General features: G+C 35.0%; 1 protein-coding gene across 1 annotated transcript in view; it reads left to right on the forward strand.

Annotated features, from left to right (window-relative positions):
• The window catches only part of NOX4 (NADPH oxidase 4), a 166,667-nt gene that overhangs the window by 37,822 nt on the left and 107,312 nt on the right, over window positions 1–21,533 (forward strand). Inside the window, exons 3-7 of the mRNA XM_090267800.1 lie at window positions 1,343–1,453; window positions 3,030–3,114; window positions 6,105–6,202; window positions 9,647–9,674; window positions 19,153–19,225. Coding sequence (XP_090123926.1) covers window positions 1,343–1,453; window positions 3,030–3,114; window positions 6,105–6,202; window positions 9,647–9,674; window positions 19,153–19,225 — 395 coding nt within the window. The remainder of the gene's footprint in view (window positions 1–1,342; window positions 1,454–3,029; window positions 3,115–6,104; window positions 6,203–9,646; window positions 9,675–19,152; window positions 19,226–21,533) is intronic.

Consider the following 21,533-nt stretch of genomic DNA (forward strand, 5'->3'; position numbering starts at 1 on the left):
CATCTAAAATCCTTTGAGCCAAAATTTTCTTATATACAGATGCCAGATAAAGAGAGAAAAATTATTTTATTTTTCTGAAAGTCTAAACAACAAAAACCTGTCACTGTCAAAGGATAATAATTTTGCTGATTGAGGTGAGAGAATTATAGTTAACATTTTTTAAGTAGTTCAGAGAGGATTATTCTATTTGTCCAGTTACTGGTATATGCAATGAACTGTCTCCCTAAGGTATTGAACTGATAGTGTAGACATGGCCTAAAACTGGAAATATTAATTACTTTTTAGACAAGTCAACAGAAATTATTGCTTTCCTGACATGACTTATTACCTTGTGTCCCCTTCAGGGACAATATTTCATATGTTGACAATAAATAATGTGTAACAGAGTTGCTATTTTGCCAAAAGTTAAGTTGGAAATCTCAGGGGCATGAACCATTTTCTGATAAGTAAAGCATCTGACTTACACATATTTCTTAGCCAATATCCTTAAAATAGTAGTTTTATGTTTATTTCAGGAAAAGTATATAAACATGACCCGTCTCTTGTTTTCATGTGATAACTATTCATATAAAGTATGTGGGTAGTGCCAGACAACAGCAGATGACAATCTAGCAAGGGTTCGATTAAAATTAATTGCCAAAAAGTATTGCATCATTGTCAAAGGGGGCTGTTTTTTTTTGAAAAATACGTTGTACAATGTGGTTTTGATTAACTTTGTATGAGGCAGAGCTGATCTGGGACCTCTTCTAATTTTGGGTCAGGTTCAAACTCTATATAGAGTTGTGTTTAAGCCTGAGAAATGGGTAGAGTTAGTAAGGGGAAGAGCTTAAAGGCAGGTGCTGGTGTGGAAGGGGGCTGTGTGGAGGCTCAGAATTTTCTAGAGAGAGAATGTCAACTGTAATTAAATTTTTTAAAAAATTAAATAGAATATAAATAAAAAGTTTTGTTTGAAATTCTCAGTGCCTTATTGACAAACAAAGGACTCAACACTGCACCAGTGTGGATGTGAAGAATAATATACTGAGGCTCTCTAGGGCTCTTGATACCCAGAACAGCGTGGTGGGACAGAACAAGAAATTGACCTTGTGCTGGAAGGATGTTCTCAGGTTATTGTAACAGCAGTAGAAATGAGAGGCGACTGGCTTTTATGACAGTGCAGAAGAGAAAGAGACCAATTTCTTTTAAATGTTTTTGGTGAGAGGAAAGTGGAAGGGTATTCAGGACTCTTGAAGGAGTTGGCATTTACCACGATCCTTAACGGAGGATCAGTTTGAGGTCTGCAGCATGTTTGCAGCTTACTTTTGTCTGTTTCTGTGTTTTGACCCTTGCCTTATTTGTTCAGCTAGGATTGTGTCTAAGCAGAGCCTCTGCATCTGTTCTTAACCTCAACTGCAGCCTTATCCTTTTACCCATGTGCCGGACACTCCTGGCTTACCTTCGAGGATCCCGGACGGTAAGAAAAATAAAATTCTAGTCACAGATTGCAGCATAGAAATCAAGTGTAACTGGCATGTTAGTTCTATATTGTTTTCATTGCCTGACTTTCTGCTGGAGTGATTGCTGCAAAGATGACAGTAAAGACCATGTCACCTTTCAAGATGATCACTGAGCTATTTTAGATAACATTAGAGGCAGAGGATAATAGAAAAAGCTATTAATAGTGGTATCAAGCACTGTGCTAAGCACTTCACATATGTAATTGTGAATCTTCAGTGATTCTGCAGTCAGGTATTGCAGATGAAGAACCTGAGGCCTAGAGAGTTAAGTAAGTTGAGGAACTAGTGAATGTTAGAGCTAAGGTCAGTCCCAGCTCTGGACTCTCTTCACTGTACCATGTGTCATTTAATTAAATCCAGGTGAGCAAACTCAAGCCCTGTGGCTACTGAGCAATACATAGATTGAGTGCTAGTGTTGGTGGCAATTTATCTCTTAAAGCACATAACCTGTTTTGAGCCAGGTAGGCTTAGAAAAGATGTCTTGATTAAGTAGTGATGGCATGTGTGGTTACTTAGTGTTGTAAAATGAAGGATTTAGGATAACAAAAGCACTTTGAAAGTTAAAATTCAACTGAAATTCTTTTGTCTTCAAATATCTGTGTGTGTGTGTGTGTGTGTGTGTGTGTGAAGTATGCGTGTGGTTATTCCTTTCTTCACTAAGATAGTAAGACATTATTCAATAGATGCTGATATTTTAAAAGGAGTCGTTAATGTGAGGTCACTTTGATGTCCTGTGAAGTTTATATGACTGGAATTACTACAGTGAAACTTCTCAGCCTTTTCATGTAATTATATTTGGAAACTCTTTACCTTTAATGCAGTAATTTGTAGAAATAATTTTTGGTTGCCTACCATTTTAAAATGCTAGGTTTTGATCCCAGTGGCTGGCCATTGGCTTGATGTGAAGAAAGAAAAGATAAATGGCAGGAAAAGAAAAGTGCCCATTTAAGTCTCCCACTATTTAATAAGTCTTAAAGGATTTTCCCCTCGTGTGAAACATAAGTATTCAAAAATGCTTGACATTTTATTTTTCTTAAGATCAAGCAGGCATTTAAAACCATAAATGAAATTGCTTTATTAGAAAATACCTTATTCTTCTGACTACAAAAATAAACCATATATATATATATATATATATATATATAGTGAAATTCAAACATACCAGAAATATGTGAAGTAATTAGTGAAAGTTTCCTCTAATATTACTCTTTCAGAGCAACTGCTAATTACAATTTGGGATAAATGCCTATGGATATGTTAACATATAATTTAAACAGTATAGGTTTTGTTTTATAACTTTTTTGCCTAACTATATATCTTGCACATTTTTCCATATCAATAAGTCTTCTCACATTCTGTATAATGGTTTGAGTGTACCATTGCTTAGATATAATTCATCTCATTAATTTTTAATTGATAGGCTTCTGCCATATTTCTAAAACATTAATATTATAAACAATGCTGTAGGGAAAACTTTGTACATATATCTTATTTACTGTATCATTTTTACAATATTAAGTGATTTTTATTTAGGTTTCAAGCAGGAGAACCAGAAGATTGTTGGATAAAAGCAGAACATTCCATATAACCTGTGGTGTTACCATCTGTATTTTCTCAGGTGAGAAAACCAAAAGATGCGAAGTAGTATGTTATAATAACACATTTTATAAATGGTATTTTTATCATTCTGTAAATTATTTATTGCCACCAACTTGTGATTTTCTTATATAGCTTAATCTCTTCTTTCATGTTTTTTAAAGAGTTGTCCAGTGGTGCTACAGAAAATAGATGTCTTATAAAACATTGGTTTCCATGCTGGTAATGGTATTTCTTAAAAGTAAATAATTTCATTTAAAAAATTGGAAGAAACAGACTAAAAGTTTTTAATCTCTAAAAGTAATAATACGATAAGAATTTAAATGCATTAAAATTAGAATGCAAAATGTAGATTTACTGAATATGATACCACTTGAAATTTTATTTGATAAATGTTTCTTTGATAATAACATTGAATACTTGGCTAGAGGAGGACATATTTCAGAAATTTGTGGAAATTTATCCTGCTCAATTCCAAGTTAAAATATAAAGTGAGAATATTTCGGTTTTTAAGAATTATATTGCGCACAATGCAATATACAGATCATGTATCATAGAATTGTACACTTGAAACCTATATGATTTTATTAAGTAATGTCACCCCAATAAATTTAATAAAAAAGAAATAGAGTTTAAAATAAATTTTTGTCCTATTTATATAATACTTAAAAAAATTTAGAACAAAGTAATAAATATATTGATTAAGTATATGGACTCTGGAGGTGGATTGTGAAGGCTTTATCCCCATTCACCCTTCTGCCTTACTGTGTGACATGCATATGAAGTTCTTAGGGTAGAATTTGTTATTATAATTTGCAGTCTCAGATTAATTATCTCAGTGGCATAGCCCCAGACATTTTTATCTGATTATTTGTAGGGCATTTGGTCTGGATATTTATATAAGGCCATTATGAATCATGCGTGTTTTAATACAGCTACTACAAAGAAATCATTAAACCTTCAGCTTTTTAGAAATTGTCAAGTATTTCTTTACTGTTTTATTCCTGAGCATCTCTCTTCCCATTGGTAGTTCCCACCGATGGAGGTGAGAGATGGAGAGAGGCTCAGGGATAGGACTAGAACTCTGCTGCAGCTCGAGTCTGGGGATGAGGAAGAGTCCAGGAAGAGACAAGGGCCAAGAGTTAGGATGGATTAGAGCTAGGAAAGGTGAAAGGTCAGAAATGGAGGAGGATCATGAAATGTTGGCATTCATAACTTGAGTTGTTCTAAGCTGTATTTGCATCCAAATATTGTAGTTCAGGTGGAGAACAGCCAAGAGACTAACAGTGTTAGGGTACTGCCATGAGTGAGCATGTTTTTTAGAGGTCTGCACTCTGCTATTGGCTAGTGGTCTGACCTTAGCTAAGTTACCTTTCTAACCTTAGTTTTCTTATCTATAAAATAGGTATGAGTTTACCTACCTCATTATTTTATTGTGAGAATTAAATGAGAAAATTGATACAAAGGGTCTGCCTGGCAAAGCTTTCTCCCTGATGACTAAAATTAGAATCCCTGGATTCTTTTGACCTTAAAAGATTTTTAAAGAAGGTGAATGTACCCCTTAAGCATGCATCTAGGACTTTTATTCAGGAGAATTCAGAAAGAATGGCAATTCCACTAAGGAAACCTTTACACTTTGAGCCATAAAGTATGTAGTTAATATATAAACTTTAATTTTAAATAAACATTTTTTTCTATTGATTTCTGAAGTGACGAAGCTAGAGGACACAGTTTTGCTTAAATAATGTTTTATACCTGTGCCAAAGCTGAGTCTCCTAAATATCCTGTTTTATTTCTTTGAAACCTAGTTTCCTGTTTACTTTTTATGAGAGTCTTTTCCTTCCTCTAACTTGATCACTGGCAGGAACTTATGAACCCTTTAAATGATTTTTAGGTTATTTAGAATTCTAGTTCTGTCTCACTTTGATTTGTCTTTGTGAGTAATTCAGAACTCTTGGCCTGTCTGTATCTCATATGCTAGCTTTGAGGGGATTGTAGAGTTTTCTAGTTTCTAAGCCATGTCTTCTTTTGAATCACTACCTCCATGTATTTGTGCAAATTAATGATTTGCTAAGCATTTTGGTTCACTTATCTCATTAGGTTTCTTATTTTTGTCATTTTATAGAGAAATAACTTGAGGTGTTGTTGACAGGCAAGCGATACAAGGCAAGAAAACAGGTTCCCAACTAATTATCTACTGTTCTTTCAAGTACATTATAATATGCTGTTGATTCAAACCACATTTCACCTACAAGGAAAGGCTGGAAAAGGAGGAGGACATTATAGTTCAATTACAAGGTCATTTGCTCCTTCCTTCTCCAACCTCAAGATAATTTTCTTTTTTCCCTGACATGCCAAAATGAATTTGTCTTCAATTCTTTAGTACTTTTCTAATACTTTTACATTTTGTATGAACTCTGAATCAGTTGAGCAGTAGATAGATAATTAAATGGCATTTATTATTTTTTTGAATGTTGGTCACATGAAGTGGTTACCAACACTTTTGCTATTGGGTTCGGACATTATGATTTAGGTTTGTAGACTGTGAAAAGTTTTCTCTAGTTAAAAGCCTTTCAGTGAGCCTATATTTTAGGTTGAGTGGCAGTGAAGTATACAAGATATGTAACAGGTTTGGAGTTATGGGAGAGGCGAAAGGTATGGAACATCTAAAATATCCAGGAGCTACTTTAATAAATAAGTAAATGCCCATATTATTATATTATTTGCTTTTGTAAGTGCATGTGTGTGCACACATGTGTATTTTTTTTCTAATCTTGACTTATTAGGGTTATTTTATTCCAGCCTTTGAAAATTCAGTTTCTTTACATGACTTTAAATACTTCGACCATCTATAATCGAGACAGTTTGTATCTTTAAAACTCCCCTTTTAAATTTAATATTTTATTGCCCATGTAGCTGTCAACCCTGTGTTTACTTAGAGAGAGGAACTGACCCCTCTTCATAGAACATATCTGAAAACCCCACTGACTTGCACTTTGTGTGATTCTGTAGGTGTGCACGTGGCTGCGCATCTGGTGAACGCCCTCAATTTCTCAGTGAACTACAGAGAGGATTTCATTGAACTGAATGCAGCATCATACCGAGATGAGGTGGGTGGTCTCTGTCTCCTCATTTTTCTTTCACTAGTTGTGAGATGACTAATGAGGGTCTGTGCTTTTCACAGAAAATTTGTACCTTGCTGCCTCTTTTGAGTGCTCTTAAGTGCGGTTGTCAAGTTGAGTTTTATTCCTTTTCAATTGGAAATATAGGTAATTACTATTTCAGTCTCTCCTGCTGAAAACAGGAGTTTGGAGAGTGTCTACTTTTTATATTCTGCTGTGTTCAGAAGGGTGCCACTCAGACTTGCCTTCTGCCTCCCAACAGCTTTTGTCTAATTCCATCCATACAGTGGAGCCTGTCAACGGTACCATTCCAGGGTCAAAATCCAGGAATAACTCAGATACTGTGTTTGGGGGAAACAGGGCAGAAGTGCAGGTTGACAATTGAGGACCCTGGATAATCATTTTATTTGACTTAAAAAATATTGTTGAGTTTTAATAGTTCATTCATTTTTTTTTTTAAATCCTCAGAATAGGTGAACTTGAGCTGAATTTTGTAGCAGACAATATCTGACTTAAGGGTGGTCTTCTCCATGTAGCTGCCCATGAAATGCAATCATGTGTGTGAGGTGCCGGGCCAGAGCCCAGGGAACAGCATACGCACAAACCTGGTTAGGTCTCTGTCGCTCAATGCTTTCATCCTGTCCTCAAGCTGCCCTTGCTTCATGACAAGACTGCATTAAAACCCAATTGCTCTGTTTGCCATTTGATCAGAACCTTACCCTGTTCTGCTAAGTCTGGTAGTTACTTAATAAGACTATTTCTCATCTTCTCTCACTCCATTTTCTCCTCCACACATCACCACTCTTATCTAGATTAATACTGCTTATGCGTTTTTCCTCCCCCCTGAAAAACAAAAAAGTAACAACAGACAGAAACAAATTACAAAACCCAAATAGCAAGCAACATTGGATAAATCCTTTGACTATACTAGTGTTTTTATTTTTTATTTATTATTTTTAAATTTAATTTTAATTTTTAAACATTTTTGCTTAATTTTTGTATTGTATTTTTTTCCATTACCATTTATCCCTCTTAGACCCTCTTCCACTTCCACCCACCCACCCCTCTACTCCCGACAATCACCACACTGTTGTACGCGCCCATGAGTCCTTCTTAAAATGTTTTTGCTCAATTCTTCCACCCCCAACACTCTCCGCCCACAGCTGTCAGCCTGCTCTCTCTCTCTGAGTGTACCTCTATTTTGCTAGCTAGTTCAGTTTGTTCAGTACATTCCACATATGAGTGACATCACAGGGTATTTGTCTTTCTCTGACTGGCTTGTTTCACTTAGCATAATGTTCTGAATACTAGTATTTTTTAAAACACCGATATGATTTAATTGATTTGGATTAGGGTCAGGCCTGTTGTTCTTAAAGCGCTCACCAGGTGACTGTAGCACGTACCCAGCGTTAGGAAGCCCTGGCCAGCCCAGCATCTTCGCTTGCCCAGAGCCACCACTGCCCCACTTACTGCTACTTGTACCCAGGCCTTCATCCTCATCTGCAGTTTCCTTTTTTAAATTTTCCCTTCTTTACTTCTGTCTTTTGTTTTATAGTTCATGTCTTCAGTAACTAAAGTGCTTATATTATTTTAATGTAATATGCTTTTGCTTAATATTTCAATACTATTAGTCATTAAATTTATTTTCAGAGGGATAGATGCTCAGTATAAAATAGTTTAAAACTCCCAAGTATGTGAAAAGTCAAAGCTTTTCCTCCAAAAATAGTCAGTTAATAATTTTGTTTCCTCTTGAGATATTTTAAGTGCTATTTAATGATAATGATTTCTTATTTACTTGTTTCCATAAATATAGGTATTGTGGTTTGCTGTATCAGAAAGTATAAATAAATCTTATTCCAATTATATTAATAGGCTATAATTTATTTTTAGCCTTTTCCTTATTCACAGATATATAGGTTAATTTCTAGTATTGTTATGACCCATACACCAATAAATGAATTTTTTTGTATACTACTGCTAGACAAATTCATAGCAGTAGAATTTTGGTTTCAATGTTATGCTCATTTTTAGTTTTAATGGACTTTGTTAAATTTCCTTTCTAAAAGGTTTCACCAATTGACACACTTCTGTTAAGTTTATCAGAATGCTTATTTCTCTGTCTCAGTTTAAAAAATATCAATCTGATGAGTGAAAAAGGTAACTAATTATTTTATTTCCCCCTTTCTTTATTTTCTTTCTTCCTTTCTCTTTTTGTTTTTTCTCCCTCTCTGGCAATGTGCTAAATAAAGATGAAAAACTAGACACACATTGTGGGCATAATAGATATAGTCTTCTGTGAATTGTCTTTGAATAAGATGGGTTTGTGCCATTCACCTTATTATTCCTTTGTGCTTTTAGTCTGTCTCCTCCAGATCTTCAATGACCCATCTTCCAACTTGTGATGGTGGCACTTTCTTGATGGCCTAGTTGAATCTGTCTTATCTTGTCATCTGTGAAACAGTCTTTTACTCATACATTCTATCTTTGTTCCATGACAGTAATAATTGTTACACCTTTGAGTTTCCATAGTTATTTATTCCACTTTGTTCAGCTTGTCTTTTATTTTTAGTGGTTGTTTATATGCAAGGTTATTATTCTACATTATCCTTTAGCCAGATATAGCAGTCATTTGACCTATACCAGATGAAGAGCTATTCCTAAGCAAGTGGTTCTTATGCAAGGCCCCTGAAATTGTATCATATAAGTGACTTTTTACTTTGTATATATCTGGCCTGATCTCAAACTCAATGGAGGTATAAGGAAAGAAATTAAAAAGTTGAGCATTGTTAAGCACCATTAGGATGAAAAATAAATGCACAGATTTACTGGGGGTAAATTTAAGTTTCCAGAAGGTAGAGAATCATTTGACTAAGGTCAATCACACCACGAGAGATACAGTTTAAATAAAACACTAACAATATTAATATTTTATATTTCTGAGTAATAGGAACCTCTATTTATCATCGCTATTTTTCACAATATTTGAAACATAGGTTCTCAATTAGTATTCTTTGCACTGAATTTGCAGCGTATGGCTCCTCCTATGTATTTTATCACTTTTGATTCCCACTGCCTTGACACATTGTAGGTGCAATTTGGTAATTGTGGTATTAATGTTTCTACATTATAGCCAAAAATACCTGAGTTTCAATTTGGTCAAAGGGTGGGCTTCAAGCCACTGACACTAGCTTTTAATTAGCCATTACACCCTCTGACTTTACATATAGTGCTCTTCTTTTCTTACATGGATAGACTTCTCTGAGTTGGATTTGTACTTGTTATAATCTCTTTTAGCCTCATGAAATCATTATGAAACTTGAATCTTATTTCAATTGGCAGAATACATAGATCTTATGCCCAACCAATTTCTTGTAGAATTTTATATCATCAATGTTATATCTTTTAGTCAATTTTTTTTCCCCTTTTTCTCAGGATCCTAGAATACTTCTCTTCACAAGTGGTAAGTTGTTATTCATTGCTTTTTTCTTAAGATTCAGGAAAATCTTTGAAAATAAACATCATGAAATTTTATAGCCATTAGATGTATGTTAAAATATAACATGGATATTTGCATATCAGAACAAATATTAGGAGTTCAAGTATAAAGTTGCAATGAAAACAGAAAGACAATATAAACAGTTGGGGTTCGAATGAAGAGTAAAAGTAAGTAAGTACATTTTTCTTTTATATATTCTCCCAGTGAAAGTGATACAATGCCATTTGCTTATTGAGGGCCTGCTTTGGCATGCTGCTGTGCAGGTGCTACTGGAGATAATACCTGTGGGATAGGTTCCTGCTCTCCAGTTGCTGGAAAGAAGCACCAAGCACTCCGAGCACTAATGTAGCTCTTATAATTCAGTAATTTAGTAGGGTATTTTCTAATTTTACGACCTACATAAAAGAGATGAAACAATCATTAAAATCATTTATTTTTCTTGAAATATGTCCCCATTTCTGTTTGTAGTTTTTTTTTCCTTCTCAAGCGTATTGTCTATGAAATCTCTGTCTAGACTGCTTTTTGTTATGCCAAGCACCTTTGAACATCCCCAAATTTTTCCCTGATGTTAGTATAACTTGTACCAAAATTCTTCTCTTTTCAACCTTTTACTGATGAAAGGAGAAAACTGTATTTTGGAAAAACTGTATTTCAGGGATTAGGATGAGTGGGCAGTTGAGATGGTCTGTTATAAAGGCTTGGCTATGGGGATCGGAATTGCATGTGGGACTGAGGCATGGCCCTGTCAAATGCATTGTTATTCTTTTCAGTCAAGTTTATGATGAAAAGTAACAAGAAATGAGATGTCTTCCCCATCCATGTCACAACTACATGTTTAGATTTATGAAATATATAGTTTCTGTCTTATGATATTTGCCACTTGCAAAGCATTTCACAGTTTTCTTTTTAGGAATGTAATTTCATTTTGTTTACAGTTTTGCTCATTGAAAACATGGTTTTATTTAAGGCTTACAAATTGGATGAGAAATAGGAGGGAGAAAAAGCAGAAAAATAAAACCTTATGTATAAAGCAATTAATTTTTTTGGTACATATGAATTAATTTAAGAAAAATAAATAAGAACTTTGTTCTGATATTATTTTCTACAGAACACAGTATTGTTGAAGCCATGGAACATTTGAAATGTTTTAAACAGTTTAGTTTACAAAGATATAAAAAATTTCTTATATGATAAAGATATAACATTAAGAAACAGTATAATTAGTACTTCTATATAAACAGGTGATCTCTCCACCTAAGCATGAACCCCATCATCTTTTCTCTTTCTCAGAGATTGCCATGACTGATGTTGGACTAAGCAGAGATGACACTTAAAAACACAAATGCCCTGGCTCCATCCTAGAGGGTCTTGTGATGGGAACTGGCAATGTGCTTTATTAGCCTTCCCCTTTACCTTGGCAGCTTTTGTTTTACCTGTACGGAGCATCTCACCATACCCTTGAGCATAATTTCTCACTGCTCACTGCCACCTATATTTTGCCTGTTCTCTTGGCTTACTGTCTTTTTATCACCTGGTCAACTCTTGCTCAACCTTTAATCCTCAACTGACTTGCACAAATTCCCCCCTAATTTCTCTTGGCAGAACTTGCCTCTCCTTCGTCTGGGTTCCTAATGATACATACTAAAAATACTGTGTTGTCAAGTAATTTATTTCATCACATACTGTGTTTTCCACTTGAATATGAGTTTTTCCAAGATGGGTCAGGGTTTCCCCTAGGGCGTTCCAGGCCCCAGGCAAATACTTTTGGGGAGTTTCCGTCAGTACAAAACCACTTGCATCACCCAAAGCCAGCATGTCAACATCATCTTGGTGGCCCGATATACATCATTTTATGAAAGTAAGGCCATCTGCTTCCCAGGCCTTCAGCTTGGAATACAGGTGGAAACCCCTAAGTATGAGTCTAGAGCTCTCCGGGCATCTGATTGACCCCACTGTATAAGTAGCAGGTGAGAGAACCAGGCAGAATCTAGGGATGGTAATGGGATGAGTGACATTGTTTTCTACAAAGACTTAATCTAGCTTTGCTTTACTAATACATCTCTGGCTAAAAGTTTTATAACTATCATTGAATGTTATCAGATATAGCACCTAGGAAAAATTAAGTTCCCGATGAAGGGATGCAGGATGCATGCATGCTTCCAGATGTTCTAGTGATAAAGAATATGTTTTAGTAGTTGACATGATTCTTGGATTTTAGTTCGTTTAATGTTGTAGTTTTCTCTCTTTCTGTTTTTAACATTTTTTCAATGTAACCTAGGTCTGAGAAATTAATGGTCTTATAGAAAATAAAGCTTGTGGCAGTACAAGTGACATAAACATGGTAGTTAGACTCACTAAATAAGAAATGTTAAAAACATTCCAATTAAGTATTTAGAAAATAAAATAAGTTTAAAAGATTGTATTATTCAAACATTCATTTAAAAATATTTACTATGTATCACCAAATTTTGTAGTACCTTGTATGATGAGAATAAAGTGCACAATATCACCCTGGCTGGTGTTGCTCAGTGGATTGAGTACTGGCCTGCGAACCAAAGGTTTACAGATTCGATTCTGGGTTGTGGGCCAGGTCTCCAGTTGGGGGCATGCAAGAGGCAACCACACATTGATGTTTCTCTCCCTCTTTTCTTCCTCCCTTCCCTCTAAATGAATAAATAAATAAATAAATAAATAAATAAATAAATAAATAAAATCTTAAAGATAAAACATAGTATCTAATTTCTATTGGAAAAACCCTCATAAACATATACATTTATGTTTCCAGTTATGTTAGGAAAAAACAGGATAATGAATACAAGATGGTATATTTCTGACCATATCTGGGTATGGAGGTAAATGATCTCTCAGTTTCATCTAGAAATGGCAATTTAGTGAAATCATTCATTTTAAAGCCTACTAATTAATGAATCTAATATGCATAGATAAAAAGCAATAAGAATAAACATTCAAAAATATCTTTTCCTAAGGAAACAAGTATAGGTTTTGCTTCATAACTTGAAGGATTCAAAGAGTTCACAGTGTACTTCACTTTGGCAAGTAACTTTGCCCACTGAGGCTAGACTAGCCCAATACTTTTTAACCTATGCTTCCTGACTGTTGGAATATGTGTAGGACTGGAGGCTAATATACTGGGATTTAGCTAAGCTGTCATTTCAGACTAGGTTAGGGTGCCCTTTGATATATTTCCAAAAACACTTAATACTCAGCTCTCTTTAGCAAATGCTCTATGTTGCAATAACCTGTGTATCTTATCTCCCAGACCAGAATAGACCCTCTTGTAGAACAGGATTCATTTTTCCCTGGTACTTAACATTACACTGTTGATGCCCAGAAAATATTATCTAAACAGGTAAAAGCCACTTGTTTAACCATACTTCTTGATGCACAGACCTTCTTTACAACATCCTAGATAACTTGTTGGCCAGGCTCTATTGGTTTAATTCCAGGGACAAAATAATCACTTCTAAAGGTATCACCCCACCCCTTTTTTTGGACCAGTCTAATTGCAATATTTTTTTAAATTGCTAATTATAATTAAGTTTTTTTACTTCACTGACCTGAAGTCTATTACTTTGTGAATTATAAACTCTGGTCTTTTTATATTTCTGGGAGATGGAAGAGAAAAAGTAAGTTCTTTATATAAAAAAGATAACTTTATAAATCTGTAAGAACATTAAAAAGCATTGAATTGATTCTCCTTAGTTTACAGATGAGATTCAGTGAGGTCACAGTTTGGCCTAAGGGACAGTAACAGGATCATAATGCCACAGTAAACATACCACTGGTCAAGTTGCCTGGGATTTCTACTTCATCTTCAAATGACGGAAGTCAACAATTTACCCCCAGTCCCTCACCCTCCAAGTTCTTCTAATATTTCTTTCTTGTTTTTCTCTAAAAGGAGTTCTCTAGTTAAATATTTGAGGAACTATCTCTTTAAATTTAAACTGCTTTATTGACTTTAGGACTTCTCAGAGACTTTAATACAGTAATGTGCCCTGTAAGTTCTCAAGGAATGGCTACAACATCTTAGAGTAATAGAAGTGAATATCCCAAAGAATTAATGTTCAAGTAATACACTTTGGAAAGTGTGCCTCTGTTATAAACACACTCTGTTTTTTCAGGTGTCCTCTTGATGAAGTGATTTGCAAACATTCCATAACTAATCTTGGCATGTTTAGAACCACATAGAAAGCTTGTATGTAGACACAGGAGACATTACTGAAGTTCTGGTAAAATTATAGAAACTACAAATTTTACATTATGGAGCCATCTGGGATTCTATAATTTATTTATTCATTTGGTCAAATAAGAATCCTTTTTTTTAAAAAAATTATGTGATGCTTGAGAGACCTCTTCTTTTTTTTCTTCAAATTTATTGAGTTATAATTGAAGAACATTAAATTACACATATGTAAATCATGCTACTTTATTGGTTTTTACATATGTTTACAATATAAAACTATGACCAAAAATCAAGATAACAAATATATTCATCATTCTAAAAGATTTTTGTACCCCGTTATAATGTATCCTACCCTCTGCCCCTCCTAGCAGCTAAGCTTCTTTCTATCGTTGAAGAGTGGTTTGAATTTTTTAGAATGTTATATAAAAGTAATCATAGAGCTTATACTCATTGGGTTTTGTCTTAGGGGGTCTGGCTTTTTTTGCTCAGCCTAATTAATAGTTTTGAGATTTATCTATGTTGTTCCATATATAACAAAGTTCATGATTTGTTTGTTTGTTTGTTTTACCACTGATTACTTTTCCAGGTACACATAATAGTACCACAATTGTTTATTGATTAATCTGTTGATAGAGATTTGAGTTGTTTACAGGCATTAACTTTTAAAATATAAAGTGGCTATGAACATTTTTGAACATGTCTGTGTGAATATATGTTTCTTTTTCTTGGGTAAATATCTGGGGAATGGGAAGGCTGGGTCATTTCGTAGGCATGCAATTCTTTTTAAGTAGTAGTTTTCTGTACTATTACTCTTGTAGAGTGGACTAGTGTAGTTAACATGCCCTTCTCTTACCCCTAAGAAGTACTCACATGAGGCAATGGCAAAGATGATGGGAAAGGGTGTACCCTGGGAAGCAAGTGGAGAGAAGAGATGGTTTGAATTAGGGACATCAGGGAAGTCAAGTGTTGTTAGGCTTCCAAATCTATGTATTGGAAAGAGTGAGAAGGAAAGAGTACTCTATCAAGTACCCAAAGATTAATTTCTTTATTTCTTGTGTGGCCCTTTACACATACAGACTTGTTTCTAGTGTACTGAGATTTCTTTCTAATGTTACATTGTTTATGCTATTACAGTTGTCCCAATTTTCCCCCCTTTGTCCCCCCCAGCCCGCCCCCCAACTCCCACAGTCACTCCCCACTCTGTTGTCTATGTCCATGGGTCATGAATAAATGTTCTTTGACTAATCCCGACCTCTTCTTTCAACCAGTCCCTTCCCCCCCACCCCCTCCTTACAGCTGTCAGTCTTATCCAAGTTTATATGCCTCTCATATACTGATGGGCACTTAGGCTGTTTCCAAATCTGGGCTATTATAAATAATGCTTCTATGAAAATAGAGGTGCATATATTCTTTTGTTTTGGTGTTTCGAGATTCTTAGTATATATTCCCAAAAGTGGAATCACTGGGTCAAAAGGCAGTTTCATTTTTAATTTTTTAAGGAAACTTTACAGTTTTCCACAGTGACTGCACCTGTTTGTGTTCCCACCACCAGTGCACTATGGTTCCCTTTTCTCCACATCCTCGCCAGCACCTGTTTGTTGATTTATTGATAACTATTTTGGCAGGTGTGTGGTGATATCTCATTGTGATTTTAATTTGCATCTCTCTGTGGCCAGTGATATTGAGCATTTTTTCTTATGTCTATGGTCCATCTCTATGTCCTCCTTGGAGAAGTGTCTGTTCAGGTCTTTGCCCATGTAAAAAATTGGGTTGTTTGTTTTCCTGGTTTTGAGTCATGCATTCTTTATATATTTTGGAGATCAAAATATGATTATGGTTTCATTAGCTGTGCATAAACTTTTTAATTTGATGTAGTCCCATTTGTTTATTTTTTTCTTTGTTTCCCTTGCCCTAGGAGGTATATTGGCAAAAATATTGCTACACAAGAGATCTGAAATTTTACTGCCTGTGGTTTCTTATAAGATTTTTATGGTAACTTATATTTAAGTCTTTTATCCATTTTGAATTTATTCTGTTGTATGGTTTAAGTTGGTGGTCTGGATTCTTTCTTTTTTTCTTTTCTTTTCTTTTTTGCATGTTATACCAGTCTAGCTCTCCCAACACCATTTATTGAAGAGACTGTCTTTACTCCATTGTATGCTTTTGCCTCCTTTGTCAAATATTAATTGACCATAATGATGTGGGTTTATATCTGAAGCCATCTGGTTCAGGACTTTTGTTTACTGGGAGTTTTTTGATTACTGCTTCAATCTCACTAGTTGTTATCAGTCTATGCAGGTTTTCTGCTTCCTCCTCATTCAGTTTTGGAAGATTTTATGTTTCTCGAAATTTATACATTTCACGCAGGTTGTCCAATTTCTTGGCATAGAGTTGTCCATAGTATTTTTCTATAATTTTTTGTGTTTCTGTGGTATCAGTTGTTCCTTGTGTGGGTTATATGGGCTCTCCTCTTGTATTTATATGTTGATTGTTGTTGGCCCTTTTTCTGGTGGAATGTCCTCTCTTGCTGGTTGACTGAGAGGCTCATCCCCAGCATATCTTGTATGCTGTTGTACAGGTGCTGACAGAATAAAACAAAAAAGCACAAAACAAAAAAAACAAAACAAGCAAAAAACCCCCCAACAGTAGCAGCAAAATCAATGACAAAAGAGCAAAGAATAATAAAAGCAAAAGAAAAATAGAAAAGTAAAAGAAAAAAAAGTGTGAGAAGATCAAAGGAAAGAAAAATGATTATGCAAAGAGAGAAGGAAGAGAAACAATGAGAATAAGAAATAGAAAGGAAAATGGCAAAAAAGAACAAAGAAAAAGAAAATAAAAATAAGAAATGGAAAGAAGGAAAAGTGGAGTATGAAAAGGAAAGAGTAAAATAAGATATATGAAAAAAAGAATAGAAAAAAAGAAAAAGAGAAAGAAAAGAAAAATATAAAAAGAATTTGAAAAATAATGAGAAAAAACAAAGGGAATTTGTCTCAGTAGAGATAGTGCCTGCCGGCTGGGTTCTCTTCTTGGCTATGGCTCTGATTTCTGATGCTGGTGTAAGCCAATGTCAGATGCTGTCCATGTGTAGCCCTCGGCAGTCTGTTTGAAGCTACAAGTGATCCACAGTTTGTGGCTGTCTACTCCAGGTTTGGCTGTGCACAGGATGGGCTACGTTGCTCTTCAAGACTGGCTTTTAACAGCAGAAGGCCCAGGGGTGGATCAGAAAATGTTCCAAGCCACTGCATCATCCACCTCCATCTGCCTCTGCCTTCTGTCCTTTTGTCAGTCTTAATGCGATCGCTGACCTGTTTCTGAGAGGGCTTCTGGTGGAGTTGGGAGGATGGGTTCCCTTGGAGGTGCCGTTCAGACTTCAGGGAAGATGGTGTGTTCCTCTGCCCCTGAGCAACATGTCAGAGTCTGTCCCATATTATTTCCCTGAACTGGGTAGGTTGGAGCCCCTAGCAGGAAAGTGGGTGGGACCTCCGGAGCCCAGACTTTGGGTCTTCCAGAAACCAGGAGGGTGTTTCTATGGTTCTTCCATGAGCGAGATTCACCAGTCTGGTTCTCAGGAAAGTGTATGGGATGGCCATGCCCTGAAGCCATTCTGCATTTGTTGCTGTTTCCTCAGTGGGGGTTAAGATGCCCTGTGGGACATAAAAAAGATGCAGGGTGGTTTGAGCAGGATTCCCGAGGGTGGGGCAAGCATTATCCCATAGGGTGGCATAGTTGCTTTTCCCTTGGGAGGGGCTTGCTTCTCTCAAGAAAAATGGCTGCTGTTGTATCAAGGTATGTCCCAGCACAGGAATCCCAGCAGCTACTTCCCCACATTTCTCCCCAGTGCTTCCCACTCCAAATTTTCCTCTGGCAATTCTAAGCGACGCCACTCTCCCTTTATCGTAGCCCAAGGTCAGTGGCTGTGAACAAAAACTGTGCTTTCACTGTGGTTTCAAAGTGGGTTTCTGCCTGTCCTTGGTTAGAAGTTGCTTCTTGTAATCTTTGGTTTATTTCAGCTGACTGTTCCCCTCACTCTTTTAATTTCCTACTTGGTCTTTGTGAGAAAGACCCTCCTGCTCTGCTGCTATTTTGCAACCAGCTGTACTGAGATTTCTGATTATATTTCAATGATTCTAAACTCTCTGGAATCCTAATAATGAAAACCTGTATTGCTCTCATATTGTACCCAGCTTGCCTGCTTCTGCTAGTGGTTTACAGTCCATGATGGCCCTTCTGTTTCATAGCTGGATCCTTGGCAAGAAGAGAAATGCGGAGATACCTATACTTCGGAAACATAGTTGTTTCATTAGGTTTTCTGTGAGGTTTTAAGATGGATTCTCTCAGCTAGGACATTTGGGTGTTACTGTTGCTTGTATGATCTTAAGAGTAATGAAAGCAACTTACAGACAGGATATTTTATTTGGTAGTAAAAAGATAATATAAAATGAGACTCATGATTTTAGTGCTTTTTGATATGATATATGAGCTACTCATTTTAGACATGCTGTACAAGCTAACACCAGATTTGTAGCAATCTATCATGTCAGTGTTAGTTTTAAAAACTAACAAGGTTGCACATTTTACTTTTTAAAACTAAATGTTATGTCTTATCAGAGGGACTGATTTCAGCATGTCTTTCTTACCGCTGGAAATGTCTGCAAGTGTTCTGAAAACATCCGCACTCTAATTTTTTTTCTTGAAGTTAACTATTTTTTGTTCTACATTTGAAGTTGTGGTTTTCAGGAAGTTTTAGGTTTTGTTTATTTTTTAAAATAAATTATTATTAATAATTTAGCTCATTAGAAATTATTTGAAATTAAAATGGAAAGAGCTACTAGTTCCATAAAAGGAGGGGTGGGGAGCAAGGGAGTTTAGAACCATGGTGGGAAAAGCCAAACCCATAAGGGTGTGGAACATCAATCCTGTCCTGTGTATTAATTACTGACATTTGGTATAATATATACCTGTAGAAATATGTACATATTCACCATTCTGAATGGAATATTTGCAAATACAAAAGCAAACTCTTCTGGTAAAGGTAGAGAAGACTGCTTTGTCTAAAATACCTTGTATTTGTGCTAAGTTAAAAAAACCCAGCTTTCTTTGAGAGACAACATACAAGGAGATATGTGATTTGAAGTAGATTTTTCACAGAGTAAAATACTTTGGATATGAAGGCAATAACTTTTGTACTTTTTTCTCAGTATGACTTATGTTACAATGTACTTGTGTACATTCTTATAGTTCCTGGCCTGACAGGGGTGTGCATGGTACTGGTGCTCTTCCTGATGATTACAGCGTCTACATATGCAATACGGTGAGTGTCAGAGTCATGATTTCAATATCTAGTGGTCAGATTGTCTAGATTTTCCTCAGATTATCTTCATTTTCACGTGTAGAAAATCTCTTGCTTAAACAGAATGCTTAGCCAATGCAGTATTCTGGTGAGTAGAATATTCTGGGTAACTAAGAGTGAAGTACAGACATTTCTGTAGATATCATTTCCTGTTTTTGAAAAAAAAAATCTCTTTGTTTTACTCAGATATTCTAGGTTGGTAAGAAATTGTGTATGGAGACTTTTTAAACTAAGGCAATTTGAGTTATTCAGGGGCATTCTTCTGGAAGATCATAAATCTCTATGCGGCATGGGATTTAATTCAATTTGTATGCACAGATACATACCACTTAAATTATTTTGTAACTCATTTCCTGATATGAGTTTGCTGTACTTTAATGTAGTATTCTAAATAAAGCTTTGGAAACATGGTTTGTTGACATCTGCTAAAATAATAAAAAATATCTGCATTCACATTGTTCTTCTAGTTAAAGGATTTTGAGTGATTTCAGATACACATTTTTATGAACACACAATCTTTCTGGATACATCTGTTTTTCACAATATTTTACAGTATTTTATGTTACTGGTCAAACTTCTTCGTTAAGAAAGCAAAAAGAAGAAACTATGTAATCTTCATAAATAGACATTCTATTTGTTGAGATGTAAAATATAATGGAAACACACACACACACACTTTGAAAATAATTGCTCTATATCATGCTGAAGGGAGTCTATCCTTGTACTTCTGAACACATCCATGCACGCAAACACAAATCTCAAAAATCTCACAAGTAAACTCACCACTTGGATATTAATGCTATAAACTTCTTGGTGTTAGGTTTATACACTTCCTTCTTGGTTTTGCTCACTCATTCTCCATGTCTTAACCAAAATCACTCTCTTTCTCTTCCTTTTGCACTCCTGATCTCTGTCTCTTAGTATGTATGTATGTATTTTACCGAAACTGGACCATATTATATGGACTATTTTTAATCAGCTTTTTACGTAAATCCTGGTATAAATATTTTACTTTCTTGATGGCACAACATATTACCATGCAGACAAACTTGTACATTGCTCTCCCAGTCTCCTATTGTTGGGTGCTTTAGGTTGATTGCATTTTTTCAGTATTTCAATTGTGAAACACCTTGTCTATGCATACTACCTAGGCGGAGAATGGCTGGGTCAGATGGTAAGCCAATTTTTACAACTTTTCATAAGAATTAAAAATCACCTTACAGAAAGGCAAATCTCTTAACATTAGTGCATCAGGGTGCCATTTTTGTGGGAGAGATTTTATTTTAGTTAGGTCAATAATTCATTAAAAATTTTTACTTTTTAAGTTTTAGGAGTTCTTGAAGAAAAGTTAGGGCATCTGACATTTATTTTCAAGATTGAAGACTAAATGTTCTATATCTAGAAAAAAGAATCCTTAATTGAGCGATAGTATTGTAAAATGGAATATTAAGTCAGCTTTTCTTTTCAACTGAGATATTACATAAATAATTTGGTGACTGTGTCTTAATTGTTAGTTTTTTCATTTGTTTAAAAGAGACTATAAAACTAACTGCTTTTCTCCAAGCTTCATTGCGAGAATCATGAAATTCTTAAATGAGCCATGGAGATAATTTTCTTCTATGTTTTCTCTTCACTAGTAAGGAAATAAAACATTAGAGAAATCAGGTGAATAAATGTGACTTCAATATTTGATTTCTGGCATTGGATGTTGCCTAGTAATTCACCAATGGTTCACTATGCACCAATTATTAAAATAAGTAACATATTCTACTAGCCAATGACAATAATACTAACATATTTTCTCATCTCAATAGACTTTTAATTGGCAGTTGTTAAATCAACTCTAATTCTGAATTAAAATCAGTTAACTAAAAATCAATTTCCTTTATAGAATTAAAAATATAAAAACCAGAACTGAAATCATACTTTCCAATAAAACAGATACATTCCTAAGAAAATCATGAAAAAGTCAAAGTGATATTTTAATTCCACTAAAGCATGCAATTATTTACATATGGTAAGAAATTAAACATTTAGAATTTTTAAAAAGAATGTAGCAACAAATTATCATTACTTCCAGAAAGGTAGATGTAATTGTCTAGCCAGAAGATCCAAGAAAGTTAATGGGAAAAATAGTGTTATATTAAATGAAATAGTTGAAATAGGTAAATGAGTATAAAACAAATACTAAAAATTGCTCTTTTATATAATAGCTATTATCAGTTTGAAAGTTGAATAAAATAAAAAGCTTCCACTAATCATTGCAACA

Source organism: Furipterus horrens, unplaced genomic scaffold (genome assembly GCF_987537825.1).
Source record: "Furipterus horrens unplaced genomic scaffold, mFurHor1.1.pri manual_scaffold_2, whole genome shotgun sequence".
In the NCBI taxonomy this organism is placed as follows: Eukaryota; Metazoa; Chordata; class Mammalia; order Chiroptera; family Furipteridae; genus Furipterus; species Furipterus horrens.